The 17532-nt window shown below is 44.1% G+C and overlaps 1 protein-coding gene across 3 annotated transcripts in view; it reads left to right on the forward strand.

Moving 5' to 3' along the window:
- Window positions 1-17532, forward strand: part of ATP9A (ATPase phospholipid transporting 9A) — a 117305-nt gene that overhangs the window by 10795 nt on the left and 88978 nt on the right. The window contains exon 1 of one of the 3 annotated variants that reach the window (XM_072996841.2): window positions 76-290. The exons of 1 other annotated variant lie outside the window; for it this stretch is intronic. In XM_072996841.2, the coding sequence (XP_072852942.2) occupies window positions 223-290 (68 nt within the window). In that variant the 5' untranslated portion in view covers window positions 76-222. Of the gene's footprint in view, window positions 1-75; window positions 291-587; window positions 745-17532 lie in introns of those variants that run through there. One more of the 3 variants, XM_020779526.3, reaches the window with a different exon arrangement.

A 17532-nucleotide genomic window follows, 5' to 3' on the forward strand; every position in this document is an offset into this window, starting at 1 on the left:
CCTGCTTGCCCGCCCGCCCGCCTGCCTGCCCGGTCTTCTTGGGCGGCGAGGCTGTCATAGTCAGAGCGGCGGCGGCGGCGGCAGCGGCGGCGAGGCTGGGCCGAGCGAGGGAGCGCCGCTCGGCTGGGCTCGGCAGGGCTCTCGCCTCGGGAAGCCGATCCTCCCCCGCGCTCCTCCCCGCCTGCGGCTGCGCCCAGCCAGCCAGCCGGCCCTCCCGCAGCCATGACCGATAACATCCCCTTGCAGCCGGTCCGGCAGAAGAAGCGGATGGACAGCAAACACCGGGCAGGGTAAGCCGGTCCCGATCCCCCCCCCTCGCCGCCGCCGTCTGGATGCCTGCAGTAGCAACCGGGGGAGGGGGGGGTCTGCCTCTCCTCCCCGCTTCCCGGCCACCCCACCCCTCCAGCCGATCCCTCCCGCCTCTTGTTCTCCGGGAGCCCCCCCCCCCACGTCCGCGGCTCCTTCCCGCCGGCTGCGCGCGCGCCCCTGCACGGACGGCGTCCCGGGGGCCAAGGAACAGCTCCGAGGCGGCTTCCTCCTCCTCCTCCTCCTCCTCCTCCTCCTCGCCCCCCCCCCCCCGGCTCCTGCTCCTGCTGCCTGGCGAGAAAGGCTGTCGCCGCGTCCTCGCGCTGGCCCTGGTTTCGGCTGATCCCGGGGCGGCGGCGGGTTTGCCTTGCCCAGACATAGACAGACGCGCCCCGGTCCGGAGCCTGCGATGGTGGCGGGCAGCGTTTCCGTGGACTGGTATAGAAACCGATCGGCGAATTTCTCCCCAATATTTATCCAGCCAGACGTCCCTCTCCCGATCCCCCTCCTGCCTCCCCCTCCCCGGTTCCATTCACTGTGTATTTCCACCCTCCTTTCTTTTTTTCCCTTTCTTTCCGGGTTTGCCTCTCTCTCTCTGTCTCTCTCTCCTGCTTGTGTAAAACCCAGTTCGATACAAGACCGCGGTGGGGCAAGGATGCAAAGGGCAAAGCCCGGGCCCAGGCCTCATCCGTTGGCATTTGGAGGCTCGATCCTGCTCGTTGGGATCTCGAACGGATCAGCCGGGAAACGGGGGAGGAAGATTTCCCCCCTTTTTTTCCCCTATAGGGGTTTTGAGACAGCCCGGGTAGGAGTGAGGTACTTCTGGGCGGCATCGGTAATTGAGGGTGATGGTGGTTTTTGGTGGTGCTGAGGCAAGCAGGAACTGACAGGTTGTTCCCTGACGCCATCGCAAGTGGCACGCCCAGGCGAAGGCTGCCATTCCAGTCTAGAGAACCTGGACGCGGTCAAAGGAAGGCGAGGAAATGGGCACCCGCGATGCCAGGGTTGCACCAGGCAGGCCCGGAAACGAAGAAGGAAAAAAAAAATCAGGACAGGTGGCAAGCCACCAAGGCATCGATGTTCCCTGGCTAGCTTGTGCCTGCCCTTTACCTGGCGCTCGCTGTCATATCCAGAGAGAAACAATAGAGAGCTCAGCTGCTTTGATGCTTAATATATTCGCGAAGGCTTTCACCGCCTGGATCTAATGGTTGTTCTGGGTTTTTCCGGCTCTTTGGCCATGTTCTGAAGGTTGTTTCCCCAGTCTCTGTGGCCAGCATCTTCAGAGGACAGCAACCTGTACTCTGGTGTAGTTGGCTTGGGAGTGCAGTATTTATGGCTGTGAGATGGGCTTTTGTCTTTTCCTGTAGATGGGTGATTAGTGTGTATTGTTGTGGGTGTATTGTTGGTAAACGAACTCTACCCACCCACAAGGACAGGGGATCACTACACACAAAAGACCAGCTAATGACACCCATCAACCACAGGAACAGATCATCTCTTCCCCTTAGCACAACAATACACCCACAACAATACACACGAATCACCCATCTACAGGAAAAGACAAAAGCCTATCTCACAGCCATAAATACTGCACTCCCAAGCCAACTACACAAGAGTACAGGTTGCTGTCCTCTGAAGATGCCGGCCACAGAGACTGGCGAAACGTGCTTTGAAGCTTCTTCATTGCCATGAAGTTTACACCTCTGTAGGGCTCTGTGCTCTGTCATCCTGTGGGCTCTTTGGAGCTGAAACATCCAGGCCCGGTTTTTGTGAAACACCCATAACACAAAGGGACAGATTTTGAACCGGGCTGCCTCTGATTACTAGCATGGATTAGGAGGGTTCTTTCTGGAACAATGCCAGTTCATGGGTGTGTTTATCCTTGAAAAGCCACTGCTTCTGAATACATCGCGGGTAATGGATTGTTTTTCAGGGTTGATTCCTGCTATGATTGTTTTCTGAAAGGGTCTCTATAGGAGATTATGCCTGTGCAGAAGCCATGGATCAGAGTTGTTGGAGGCATGGAGGATATTTGTGCGTGGTCCATTTGCTAACAAAGGTGGAGATTAAATTGCCTGGTCACCAGTGGTCTCCCACCACCACCACCACCTTCTTTTCTTGCTTGGACATCTGCAGTCTTGACCGCTGTAGCATTTGGGCTACAAATGTTTGGCTGGGGATGGTCCTCCAGGTGTTGCTGCAACAAGTCCCAACATTGTTCACCATTGCTTTATGGTTAAAGTTGATGGGAGAGGTCGCCCAACATTTGGGTGACACACAGGTTGGCTGCCCTAGGTGTACAGGTATGTTGTCAATAGTGAGTGAAATACCTTTTGCACTTGCTACGAGGTTTCTGTTTCGTTATATGGACAGAATGAACGAGGCTGAAGTTAGCTTCTTATTCGGCCAGCTTCTTATTCACTTCTTATTCGAGATCCAGCTTCTTATTCACTTCTTATTCGTGTCCCAGCTTCTTATTCAGAACATGTTGTATTTAAACCATTAAACCAAGTTGGATCACTCAAATATCAGGGTATTAATAATAAATCATAACTCTAATACAAATTACAATAGTATTTTGCCTGGCCCAATGCTGTTTTGGGCACGGAATAGGCTGGCAAAGTGGGCACCGCTGCATATTTTGCCATTTTGAATAAGAAGCTGGAGTGTTGCAAGGGTTAATGAGCCTTGGGCAATAACTTTCACACCAGAAACCGACAGAGGGGTCTCACTTACACATGAACCACTTGTATTTTGCATTGCCCAACGCCGTTTTGGGCACAGAATAGGCTGGCAAAGTGGGCACCGCTGCATATTTTACCATTTTGAATAAGAAGCTCTAGTGTTGCAAGGGTTAATGAGCCTTGGGCAATAACTTTCACACAAGAAACCGACAGAGGGGGCTGACTTACACATGACCCACTTGTATTTTGCATTGCCCAACGCCGTTTTGGGCACAGAATAGGCTGGCAAAGTGGGCACCGCTGCATATTTTGCCATTTTGAATAAGAAGCTGGGGTTCTGCAAGGGCTAATGAGCCTTGGGCAATAACTTTCACACAAGAAACCGACAGAGGGGGCTCACTTACACATGCTCACTTACAACGCCCAAAACGGCGTTGGGCAATGCAAAATACAAGTGGGTCATGTGTAAGTGAGCCCCCTCTGTCAGTTTCTGGTGTGAAAGTTATTGCCCAAGGCTTGTTAACCCTTGCGTAACCCCAGCTTCTTATTCAAAATGGTAAAATATGCAGCGGTGCCCACTTTGCCAGCCTATTCTGTGCCCAAAACGGCGTTGGGCAATGCAAAATACAAGTGGGTCATGTGTAAGTGAGACCCCTCTGTCGGTTTCTGGTGTGAAAGTTATTGCCCAAGGCTCATTAGCCCTTGCAGAACCCCAGCTTCTTATTCAAAATGGTAAAATATGCAGCGGTGCCCACTTTGCCAGCCTATTCTGTGCCCAAAACGGCATTGGGCAATGCAAAATACAAGTGGGTCATGTGTAAGTGAGACCCCTCTGTCGGTTTCTGGTGTGAAAGTTATTGCCCAAGGCTCATTAGCCCTTGCAGAACCCCAGCTTCTTATTCAAAGTGGCAAAATATGCAGCGGTGCCCACTTTGCCAGCCTATTCTGTTCCCAAAACGGCGTTGGGCAATGCAAAATACAAGTGGGTCATGTGTAAGTGAGCCCCCTCTGTCGGTTTCTGGTGTGAAAGTTATTGCCCAAGGCTCATTAACCCTTGCAACACTCCAGCTTCTTATTCAAAATGGTAAAATATGCAGCGGTGCCCACTTTGCCAGCCTATTCTGTGCCCAAAACGGTGTTGGGCAATGCAAAATACAAGTGGGTCGTGTGCAAGTCAGCCCCCTCTGTCGGTTTCTGGTGTGAAAGTTATTGCCCAAGGCTTGTTAACCCTTGCGTAACCCCAGCTTCTTATTCAAAATGGTAAAATATGGAGCAGTGCCCACTTTGCCAGCCTATTCTGTGCCCAAAACGGCGTTGGGCAATGCAAAATACAAGTGGGTCATGTGTAAGTGAGCTCCCTCTGTCGGTTTCTTCTGTGAAAGTTATTGCCCAAGGCTCATTAGCCCTTGCAGAACCCCAGCTTCTTATTCAAAATGGCAAAATATGCAGCGGTGCCCACTTTGCCAGCCTATTCTGTGCCCAAAACCGCGTTGGGCAATGCAAAATACAAGTGGGTCATGTGTAAGTGAGACCCCTCTGTCGGTTTCTGGTGTGAAAGTTATTGCCCAAGGCTTGTTAACCCTTGCGTAACCCCAGCTTCTTATTCAAAATGGTAAAATATGCAGCGGTGCCCACTTTGCCAGCCTATTCCGTGCCCAAAACGGCGTTGGGCAATGCAAAATACAAGTGGGTCATGTGTAAGTGAGCCCCCTCTGTCGGTTTCTTGTGTGAAAGTTATTGCCCAAGGCTCATTAACCCTTGCAACACTCCAGCTTCTTATTCAAAATGGTAAAATATGCAGCGGTGCCCACTTTGCCAGCCTATTCCGTGCCCAAAACGGCGTTGGGCAATGCAAAATACAAGTGGGTCATGTGTAAGTGAGCCCCCTCTGTCGGTTTCTGGTGTGAAAGTTATTGCCCAAGGCTCATTAACCCTTGCAACACTCCAGCTTCTTATTCAAAATGGTAAAATATGGAGCAGTGCCCACTTTGCCAGCCTATTCTGTGCCCAAAACGGCGTTGGGCAATGCAAAATACAAGTGGGTCATGTGTAAGTCAGCCCCCTCTGTCGGTTTCTGGTGTGAAAGTTATTGCCCAAGGCTTGTTAACCCTTGCGTAACCCCAGCTTCTTATTCAAAATGGCAAAATATGCAGCGGTGCCCACTTTGCCAGCCTATTCTGTGCCCAAAACGGCGTTGGGCAATGCAAAATACAAGTGGGTCATGTGTAAGTGAGACCCCTCTGTCGGTTTCTGGTGTGAAAGTTATTGCCCAAGGCTCATTAACCCTTGCAACACTCCAGCTTCTTATTCAAAATGGTAAAATATGCAGCGGTGCCCACTTTGCCAGCCTATTCTGTGCCCAAAACAGCATTGGGCCAGGCAAAATACTATTGTAATTTGTGTTAGAGTTATGATTTATTATTAATACCCTGATATTTGAGTGATCCAACTTGGTTTAATGGTTTAAATACAACATGTTCTGAATAAGAAGCTGGGACACGAATAAGAAGTGAATAAGAAGCTGGATCTCGAATAAGAAGTGAATAAGAAGCTGGCCGAATAAGAAGCTAACTTCAGCCTCGTACAGAATGACTAGTTTCTTTTTTAAACGTTTGTATCAAACCATTGTTTTCAGCATGTGACAGAAAGAGAGAACTGGAAAGTGTTGCGCAATTGCAGGTCCAGCACCTATACATGCTTCCTACAGATGCTTCTAGGTCAGGCCCCATCACATGCCTTTGAAAGTTATGTACATCTCATTAGTTTGCATAACTAATTGTTCTGCTTCTGCTCTTGGGAACAAACATCCAGATCTGTGTATTTTTGTATGTAATCAAAACAAGTAAATCTTTATTTTTAAATTTCCAAAATAAATACAAGAATACAAAATACTTACTAATACAATCTAAAACACAGTGCACCTTTGGAGCAATAGTTTTATTACAAACCTCCTTTCCAAAATTGTATTGATTGTTGCTTAGAGGCTTTCCCCTTTCCTTTCACTAATACAAATTCAATAAATCTACCCCAAATAGCATAAAAATATTTAAACTTATTTCCCCTCTTTTCATTTTAAGTTCAGCATCAATTTATCATTTAACACAAATAAATCTTGTATCTCTAGAAAATCCATGAATGGGAATCATGGGTGACTCCAATTTTGTGAGAATGGTGAATCCACCCCATGCTCTAGGCTGCACTCTGAGGGAGCTGCCCAAAGTTCTGAAACTATTTTGGGAGCAGGGGTCAGGACTTTGGAGTGCACCTGCAAAGTTTGGACTAAAAACCAGAGTGGGTTTGCTGCTTCTATAAAACGTAGCCTCCTGTGAGGTCACATGACCCTTCTGGATATGTAATTCAGTACGTAATTCAGCATTGAATCCTTCCATCCTGTTTGAAGGAAGAAGAAACCTCATGTCTGTTTGATCTGTGATGGTAGCTTCACATGGGAAAAATCACTAGAGCGATGTGCATTTTCTTCAGTGAATGTATATAGGAGACAGTTTGTGTTTGGTGGCCTTGTTCCCACTATATTTTCTGTATATACCTTGGCTCTTTTAATGTGATGGTTTGATATTTGCCTTCTGAAGACATCTGACTGTGTAGACATCTCCTTGAACTTTCAGCTGAACATATGGAAGTCATGACTAGGGAAAGTAATATTATCCTAAATCTTGCCCTCCCCAACTTTCGTGTGCATCCACACACAAAAGTTAATGCACCCATCAACTAATAATAAAAGCCAAAATGTTTAGCGGCACCTTAAATGCTAGTCTGGTTTTTTAATGGCATATACTTTTATGAAGATCAATTCACTTTACCAAATAGACACCTGGAGCTTCCTTGAGGCTTGTCAGATATGGGTCCAAATCCTCTTATCTAGTTATAGTGGCACAAGCAACATAGCTTTTATAGGCAAATTGTCCCAATTTAAGAAATCACCATAGACGTTACCAGTTGCATATTGAGTTGTATGGAATAGAGTACAACTGTTAATGTATTTACTTGGGGCAATTTGCCTCCAAAAGTCATGTCTTTCGCCTAGCTACGCAAGAGGATTTTGGCCATTTTGTGTATATGTACGTGTACCTATGCATGGATGCACATGCGTGTAGTTATTTGATAGGTCATTCATCTACATTTTGTGCTCGCAACTGCTCTTCCTTCTAACAAGTAGGGCAGGATGAAATCGAGTGACAGACCAAAGGTCATCCCATGCATTTCACAGCTCAATGGGATGAACTTCAATCTCCAGTCCATTGTACCAACCTGGTTCTACACACACATGCAGATACAGAGATAGAGAAAAAAATGGAGGAAAGGATAGCAACAAAGTCCCTACTAAATAAGCCCGCAATAACTCAGTAGCATATAATGTTGAGTGAATGAAAGGGGCAAAACTCCCCTTAAGAACCAGGTGTGTGAGAGAATCAAATCCTCAGAAGTCTCACTGTCCTTGCACTCCAGGGCAAGCAGTATGTTGATCATTTCTCAGGTTGGCCAACAATCATGACAGGTGGCATCATGCTTGGGCTGGCCCACGAGCTGGACCCAGTGGATTTGCGGCTAAAAAAAAAAAGCACCTGGCAATGGACCTCCATGTTAAATTCAACCCCTGCTACAACCGCTTGTTCAGAAATTAAACCATTTGTAATGCCTTGTTTTCAGCATTTGCTTTCTGGCTTTTCAAAGCTGCTTTTGGTCCAGCTACCAGCAGCCTAATAAGGTTCTGCAAAGCTTCCAAGATCATAACCACAATTTGGGAATCACTTTTACAGACATTATACTCCACATGAATTATGCATAGATGCTACCTGCTTGTCAGGTTCAAAGAAGGCTCAGTGATAAGAGAGCACATACTATGCCTGCAGAAAGTCTGAAGTTCAATCCCTAGAATTGCACTGCCAGAAAAGAGTACAATTGGGAAAAGTTACTTTCTTGGTCTACCTGGAATCCTCTGCCCTGCATGGCCAGGGGATGTGGCAGATTTTGAATTTCTGATTAAAATTCTTTTTGCTACATAACAGAAGTACAGAGATTCTCGGAGTAGAATAGCTTCAAGTTCCCCAGATAGTCCATCCCTTTCTCATTAAATGGCACTTAAGAGTCTCATTAACTCAGTCTGAAACATTTGTAGGAGAAATGCTTAATTACTTATAGTTGTGGACAGAAAAACAGCAAACTAACCAATTGCTTCCAATAGATGAAAGAGAGGGAAAGGAACAGTCAGCAGAGAGGCAGGATTCTCTTTGAATTGAGAGGCAGGAAGGAATGATTGGTTAAATGCTGGATAAATTGACAGCTGAAAAAGGTCCCTCCCAGCCACACAGACCACAGACACAATGCAAGGTTGTAAAAACTCCAATAGTGGTTGTCTGGGAGCCACTGCTAGATAGTGTAGACAGCAGTGGGCAGGCTAGACCTATGTAGGGCTTCATTATAAAGCAGAATATATTAGAGTGGGCAGGGGTGACTTACCAAGCCAAACAAACTCAGATTCCCTAGGTTGTCCCTATTGTTAAGATGAAATGCTCCAAGGATAATTTGGGGAAAACTAATTTCATGGATGGTGAAGATATGCCAAGTTAGTGACAGTGGCACTCCCTCCTGGTGCCCACAATACCCCTTCCTGATGTCCTTCAGAAATATGTTATGTTTGGTGGCAGGGGAATTTGATCTGAGGTGAGTGTGTGGGGATGGGGGAAATAGCTATAACCATCCACTGGACAGAGTGCTATGGTTGAGTTGGGGACAGTTTGTGGGCTCCTTATTCTCTAGTCTTATTGAAGAATAATGTATCCCACTGAGAACTTCAGGCTCACTTTACTTCAAGCTCAGCTTTAGTTGTTACCAGCCACATATCAATAACCCCATGCTTTATATTTTGCTGCTGGTGTGTACCATACGGCGAAGGATTAATGTACGTATATGGCAAGGTAGGGTATCAATGGCTGGATTTTCCACCTGAAAAATTTGAAAATAGCTGTGGGAGCAGATTGGCTTAGGGCTGTAGTTTTGCTTCTTTTAAAGCACCTACTACAGTGTTTTCCCCAAAATAAGACAGGGTCTTATATTAATTTTTGCTCCAAAAACACATTAGGGCTTATTTTCAGGGGATGCTTTATTTTTTTCATATACAATCTACGTTTATTCAAATACAGTCATGTCATCTTCTTCTGGTTGCTGCACAGTGGCGGAGGGCGGGGTTTCAGTTAACTAGGGTTTATTTTCTGGGTAGGGCTTATATTACGAGCATCCTGAAAAATCATACTAGGGCTTGTTTTCAGGTTAGGTCTTATTTTCAGGGAAACAGTAGCTGAAAGGGGTTGCGGAGAGGGAGGCATAAGAATTAGGAAAGAGACAAGCTGGATCAAACCCACTCAGAGTGGTATAAATTTACCAGATGGGCGGGATATAAATCAATCAATCAATCAATCAATCAATCAATCAATCAATCAATCAATCAATCAATCAATCAAACAAACAAACAAACAAATAAATAAATAAATAAATAAATAAATAAATAAATAAATAAATAAATAAATAAATAAATAAATAAATAAATAAATAAAACCCAAGTCCTTTCTGGTCCAGGACTGTGTTCATACAGTAACCAACCAATTGACTCACGAGCAAGACAACTGACAACCACAAGCAACTACCAAAAATGGATATAGAGAAACATACTGACTGGGGGAATTCTAGAAATTACAGTATATAGCAGCAACAGTTATCTCTGAACTGAGAGGGTCATATAAGCTGCCTTACCTCCCTTTTCCCTTAATGTGGAAATAAGATTCAGCTGCACATGAGCATCTTATGCAGAAGATGGAAGAATGAGACTAACAAACATCCTGTGATTAACACCTGTTGCATATCGGTATACTTCTGTAAGAATAGTCAAGTGTCAGCTGCTAAACAAGAAAAGTTAATTGGCTTCATTTCAAGGTGGGATCTAATGACATAAAAGTATAATCATGGATGTGAGATAGATAGGTCAATTAGGCCTGAGATGTTCTTGCTCCCCCCACCAATAGCGGATTACACCATTTCCACTGGAGTTTCTTTGTGGCATGGCTCCTTAACAAGGCTTGCAGCAATTACTCTTATGTAACCTTAGGGATGTCATGGGTCAGGTAGCCTGCCTTCTCCAAATTGGATCATAGAAAACGGATGGCTGTTCCTTTAACCTCCAAGAGCTATTGACAGCAGATAGCAGTGCTCCAGTGCTGAAAGCATCAGTGGACATTCTAAGGTTTTTTTATTTTTTAAAATCATTCCTATATCTAGCCTTTAGGGTTTTGCTGCTTTTGTGATGTTGGGAGGTTCTTGTGGGGTTTCACAGAAGCAGGTCAGCGTTAATAATTCCAAGCTGCTTTCCAAGTGGGGTCTCGACTTAAGAACTTAATCCGTATTGGAAGGCAGTTCTCAGGTCGAAAAGTTCTTAAGTCGAATCTGCATTTCCCATAGGAATGCATTGAAAACCATTTAATCCCTATCTGCTCTTTTCGTCCATAGAAACTAATGGGAAGCTGCTATTCCGCCTTCTGCCACTAGAGGGGGATATTTTTTCTTTTTTCCTTTTAACCTAAGATGACTTAGCTTTTTAAAAAAGGGGGAAAAAGAGTTCGTAACTCGAATCTAAGTTCGTAAGTCGAGTCCATATAATTCCTATGAGAGCGGTTCGTAAGTCGAAACGTTCGTATGTCGAGCCGTTCGTAAGTCGAGACCCCACTGTACTGCAATATTTGCAGTACAGTTCTTTACATGTCTCTGTGTTATTTGCCGTGAAGACAGAACTGGTTTACAGCAACCCTAATAGGGCTTTCAAGATAAGTAAGATGTTTAGTTTAGCTTTACCAGTGCCACTCACCCAATAGGTTTTCATGGCTAAGCATGGTTTTGAATCCAGGTTTCCCAAGTCCTAGTCTGTCATTCTATCCACCGCACCACACTGGATATCACGTTCTAGGTAAAGGTAAAGGTTCCCTTGACATTTAGTTCAGTCGTGTCTGACTCTAGGGGGCTGTACTCATCCCTGTTTCCAAGCCATAGAGCCAGCATTTGTCCTTAGACAGTTTCTGTGGTCACATGGCCAGCGTGACTAGACATGGAACGCCGTTACCTTCCCACCATGGTGGTACCTATTTATAAACTTGCATTTTTACATGCTTTTGAACTGCTAGGTTTGCAGGAGCTGGGACAAGTGACGGGAGCTCACTCCATTACGTGGATTCGATATTACAACTGCTGGTCTTCTGACCCTGCAGCACAGAGGTTTCTGCGGTTTAACCCACAGCACCACCACGTCCCTCACTGTCTACATAGAGCTAAAGGCCAGTTGAAGTCAGTGGAGCTTATTCCCAATAAATTTGTATTGGATTACAATCCTAGACAATGAATGAGCCAGCTCCGTTAATTAGAAAACATTTGATCAGTTATCCCAGAATCTGTCCTTATTCCACACTGATTTGTTGAGTTCCAGTTCAACAGGATGCTCTCTCTGCCCAAACTCTGCTCCAGAGTGCTGTTGTGAACCAGTATGTTAAAATAAGGTGTTTACATAGCAATTCAGAATTCACTGAGTGCTCCTAGTCAAAATCCTATTTTCTTTTTGCATTGGTGTAATGATGCTGATGTTCTTCTTGATAGCAAATTGCCACAAGGTAAGATGTTAGTGTAGATATTTGCTGTGGCATGGCAAGTTGTGTGACTGTGCACACAACAGCAAATGCTTGTGCTGACTTCCTGATTTGCACTAGCTGGCTTCTTAGATTTATGCTAATTGTGTATACACTGGCATGCATAACCAACAGAGCTTTGGCCATTTTCCAGGTAGTTCTTTACAGGAATTCTGCGAGGTAGAAGCGAAATGTATCCTATAAGGAATGTACTCTGATCTTCAGGTTACTTAACACAGTTAATTGCTTCCTTCTTCTTCTTCTTCTTCTTCTTCTTCTTCTTTGGCAGTCTTAGAAACTCAGCAATATTGCTGAGTATCAGAAGAAACTTCATAAATGGCAACTTGTTAGATATATTCTCCAAGTCAGAGCATATTCCCTTATATATTTTAATCATGCCAGTTAGCCATCTTGAGTGCTGTTGTGTTCTGTGAAAAAGCATTACCTACCTACCTACCAATTGTTTGTGACCCCGTGGACCAGAGCACGCCAGGCCCTCCTGTCTTCCACTGCCTCCCGGAGTTGGGTCAAATTCACATTGGTCGCTTCGATGACACTGTCCTCTGTCGTCCCTTTCTCCTCTTGCCTTCACACTTTCCCAACATCAGGGTCTTTTCCAGGGAGTCTTCTCTTCTCATGAGATAGTCAAAGTATTGGAGCCTTAGCTTCAGGATCTGTCCTTCTAGTGAGTACTCAGGGTTGATTTCTTTCAAAATGGATAGGTTTGTTTACAAAAACAAAAGGCTACTTAGAGGCATGAAGTATCTTGTTTGACTCAGATCAAAACTCACCAGTGTGTTGGGTGAAAATCATTTGTTGTTTTGTATTTTTTGTGGTCCCGCCCCCTTTTGCTGTGCAACAACCCAGTGAGCGAGACTACGTTTGACATGCTAAAGTTAGAGATTAAATTTAAATGTATGAACTGGTCCCTCCTGATTCATCACCGTAAATGGGTTTTGCCAGTTTTACTTTATACTCTGTATGCATGCCCTGTCTAGTTTACTTCCTTGCTATGCATAATGTTGTTTATATATCACTCTCAGTGTAACATGATGTTTCCTAGAATGTAGTCAGCAAAAATATATATTCCTGTCCTCAGGAGTTCATGATATAAATATGGATCTTGTAGAGAACTTTAGACCAGGAACTAAAGGAAAATAATCGATTTTAATTTAATAAAAAAGCAAAGTAGCTGTGTGGTCCGTAAGTGAAAATGCAGTGCAGATTTAAATAATTCCTTTCATTAGAACCACTGAAATGTTACAAAAAGTGTCCTTTTAAACCTGTCCCTTTCCTTGTCAGTACAGGAATACACATCTCTCTTTTAAAAAGGAAAGGAAAGGAAAGAATAGTAAGGGATATAACCCAGAACAGAAATTCTTTCAATAATCACCTTCTGCATCAATACGTGTTGTTTTCTAAAACTTTGTTGATGTTTTTGCAAGAAAAAAATGTGATCTTTCAGGAATGTTTACTTATAACCTTTAAAGAACAGTTTCTTATCTCTCTCAACCACTGAATTATTTACATAGTTGAGGGAGGGACATCTCTTTTAGAGAATCTAAAGAATGTTTAAAGACCCGGAAGGACCTGGTCTGGCTTCTTAATTTGCTTTGCTTCATCACTGAATAAATAATGTGATAAACTGGGTGGACTTTGCAGTTTCACTAGCATGCGCTGTAACATGTAAATAGCTTTACATATCAAAAGTCCCTGCAATATATCCAAGTAATGCTAACAATAATCCATGCCTGAAGCACTGAAGTGCCACTTACTCTTTTGACAGAGTCCGATGTTTCATCTGCATGGAATGCATTTTCTGATGATCTTCCTAGGTACAGTATAGGGCTTATTTAGGAATAAAGGCATAACATCTGTTTATGCATCCTTTATGTTAAGATTACAGTCCTATCCAGCATTAATTATAACCTGTGTATTTTGTAGGTGAGGAAGCACATGCACCTCTGGCATTTTTTCCTCACATGAAAGTGACATTGTCTGAAAAGGAGAGTCTGTCTATTATTATTCCTCAGACACATTATTGTCTGAGGAATGTCAGACAATAAGGAATGACATAAATGAGGAATTAATGTCTATTCCTCAGACATCATTGTATCTGAGGAAAGCAACAGTGGGGTGCAGGAGTAGCACACACCTCTTCTTTAATGTGGAACACACACACTTCACTAATGCCTGAACGGGGCTTATGTAAATCTCCACCAGTATGGTTGAACCAAATTTACTCTTGGAGTCGCGAAGGCTTTCACGGCCAGGATCTAATGGTTGTTGTGGGTTTTTCAGGCTCTTTGGCCATGTTCTGAACAGAACACAGCCAAAGAGCCCAAAAAACCCACAACAACCATCACTCATGGAGCTTCACGGTGGAGGCTTTCCTTCTTTATTCACATCAGAAGCGTCATGACACAATTACCAATAATTTTTGCCTAACATCAAGAGCATTCTGGGCAACTCTTGCATAGTACATGTTGAGGGGCATAGAGTACAGGGACGTAGGCATGACATTGACAGTTTCTCCCTGTGCTATCAAAGAACTGTGTCGGTGCAAAAACTTCATTATGTTAGATTCATCTTGGTTCTGGCAGCTCTACTCTGTATCCTAATAAGTGACTTCCCAGTCATCCAGTTCTCTGTGTGACGGGGTGGGGGGGGGGCTAGGCTTTCCTGGGATATCATCCATTTCAAGAACTTGTTTTGTTCCACATTATAGCCCTGGCACACTCGGCTGTTCTTTCAAAATTCAGCAACTTCTTTTTTAAAAAGACACATTTCCCTTCATTTTAATATGAGAGGGATGGGATGGTAGTTGAAGATTAGTTGCATGTATGATGTGGATTACTTTGAGTCTTTCACTATTAGCTGATACATCTCTCTCTCTCTGTCCCTAGGTGCAGTGCCTGCTAGGTAATTGATTTTATTAAAAGAGTTTAGTTTCAAGCATCAAGTAATGATTCTGCAACTTTCACTGAATGCTATGTTTACCTGTTTTGCATGGGCTAGGCTCCGATTTGCCTGTGGAATAGCAGGCAACATATTTGGCTGTGGAATAGCATGGGGCCAAGGCTGTAGGTCTTAATGTTTGTAAATGTGTGCCCCTACTGGTTCCTGACAGCTTTTGAAGAATATTGTTCCTCGCAGAATTGTTCCTTTTGTTTTGTTGCTGCTGTTTCTTATAGGTCAATCCCAAGTCATATTTATGTATTTGGGGGCAAAAGAGTGATCCAGTTGAACAGGCTGCTTATTTCTCAGATGAAAGCCATTTATTTGAGACTTACCAGGGTTTGGTGTAAGTTGTTTTTTCTTTACATAATGTGCACCAATGTCTTCTTAGGCATCTGTTAAGAGGTGTTCTACCATTTGAAAGCTGTCTGAATGAGCAGCAAATGTGAGGTTGTCAACATAAACAAAACTTCTGGTAGTTGAGGAAGTGGTTGGTCATTTGTGTACATGTTAAACAAAACTGGAGCCAGTAACCTGTCCTGTGGGAAACTTCTGCCTAAGGGTTGTAGCTACATTCTGCTCCAGTGACATGCACACAATCCTGGCAGGAAGTAACAGCTCCCAGCTGGTGGGGTAACTCCTCATTCTGCCCTTTCGCTTAGAGCTAAAGCATAAGATCGCAGGGTTTCTTCAGCCAAGGCTGGTTACAATTAGGTAACTAGTATCCTATCTGAATTCTCACAAGGTACTATGTAACTCATGCTAAGTCAATAAAGGGAGCTCTCAGGGTGTTGCCTTTAGGCTCCGCTGGCTTGGACATCTGTTGTCGAATCCTCGTTGTACTTTCTCTAAGGCAATTAGCCTTCCTTTGTTTCGTGATCACCCACACTGTCCCAGGGTGGATCATTCTTTTGGTCAGTTGTCCTTGAAAACTGGTGAAAGTCCTGGATTTTGCAAAAGGGTTGCTATTACTTGGAAGTTAGGCTATAGTCCTTGATTAGATTATAGAATTTTTGCAGTAGTTATTGATGATGAGCAATGTCATTGATAGCCAAGAGACCAACAAAAGCTACCATCATGATCTTCCTAGGTTCAAAGCCATTCTAAACATGTTGTGTTAAATGCAATTTGAACTCTACAATTCTTTCCAGAGCCACAACTACATATGCAGGAAGGACTGATGGTGCATCACAGTGACTTTGGCCATTTCTCATGACACAAACACTGGTGACATTTTAAAAACTATGCTTTGGTACCACTTTTAAATCGCATCATGGCTTCTGTCCTAGGCAGTCAGTGCTAGGAAGTTTCCCAACTATTAGCAGCACCAGATCAGGGCTCAACATGGAGCAGAAACAGATCCACTGGAGTTGCCCCTCATGCAAAAGCAGTGCTGCTGCCTGGCCACCTCAACACTGGCTGGCTGGCTGGCAATGTTGTTTCTTGCTGGGGGGGGGGGTGAGGGAAGCCCCGGAGACTCCTTCTTCCCTCTATGGGAAGTAGGTGAGGCTGCCCCAACCTCAGCATTGCCAGTAATAGCAGGAAGTCTCCCAGCGGTGGACGACCTGTGGTCCAGGGATTGCTCCACATCCTGTTTTAAAGAAGGGATTCCCATTAAAGGCAGGACATGTGAAACAGGTGGTTTCACACCTACTTTTAGATAACCCACAGTAAAAAAAAAATACTGCAGGTTATCTGAAAGATGTAATTCCAGCACAAGTCTAAAGCCAGCCTGTTGTGCAATAAGGAATGGTTCCACTGCCTCCATGAGGCAGTTAAGTTTCTTTTTAGGACTTTATAAAGACAACAAAGTAGTGAGATCAGCATTAATGGTTTTTGGTTTATTTTTTGGATCTATAAATTCTTTCCCAGGTTTACAAGCAAGCATTTGTGAGTTTTCAAAAAATAAAAAAATAAAAAAATTGCAATACAAAGGGAATCAAGATAGTTATTAAAGACGTTTCTGTTCCACGTGGGCGTTGTCCAGGCCTGCCGCCTTGCCATTTTTGCAACTACATCTAGCCTTCTCAATTCACTTAAGCTAACTGGTCTTGTAACGTCATTGGTCTCCGCTTGCTTGTTTCTCCAGTGGCACTTTTAAGTTCTGATTTCCTATAGCGATATTCTGATCAGCCATTTGCTGTGGAGTTGATGGGCTATCTGATTTGCTGAAATGCTTGCATTAGGTCTTTTAGATGGATTATTGTTAAACTGCTTTAATAATCTCCAGAGGTTTTAAAATTGTCTCTTGGAATGTTTATTTCTTACCTGTTTTATCTAGTTATCCAGTGCAGACAAGAACCTTGGCCTCTCAAATCCTAATCCAGAAGTCTCCCCAGAACACCACAATATCTCCACTCCTGAAAATGGCCCACAGGACACTTGTACTGTTCCCCTATCCACCCACCCTACCTGTGTTTTTATAGAAGACTTCACTATCAGTGCACTATTCCCATCATCTCAGTAAGCAGAATGGTGTAGTGCAAAGATTGTTATTAGCAGTGAATAAGATTGACTGACTGACTGACTGACTGACTGACTGACTGACTGACTGACTGACTGACTGACTGACTGACTGATTGATTTGATTTGATTTTTATACCACCTCCCTAGCAAGTGTGCCATTGTGGATGGTATGCAACAAAATGTAAAAGAATATTAACCAACTATAATGGAACACCAAGTGGACTATAATTACACATGACAGGAATGGCAGCAGAACAGTTGCAGTCATAATCCGACATTCTTTCACCCCACATTCTTCCCTTTGTCCCATTTACTGAGGAGGGCCTCCCCAAAGACTTCCCTGAAGGCTCTGTTTTCAGGAGCTTCTTAAAGGTACAGAGGCAGGACTCCTGACGTACTTCCACACAGATGGCATCACTGCTGAAAGAACCCTATTT

The sequence above is a fragment of the Pogona vitticeps genome, chromosome 4 (assembly GCF_051106095.1).
Source record: "Pogona vitticeps strain Pit_001003342236 chromosome 4, PviZW2.1, whole genome shotgun sequence".
NCBI lineage: Eukaryota > Metazoa > Chordata > Lepidosauria > Squamata > Agamidae > Pogona > Pogona vitticeps.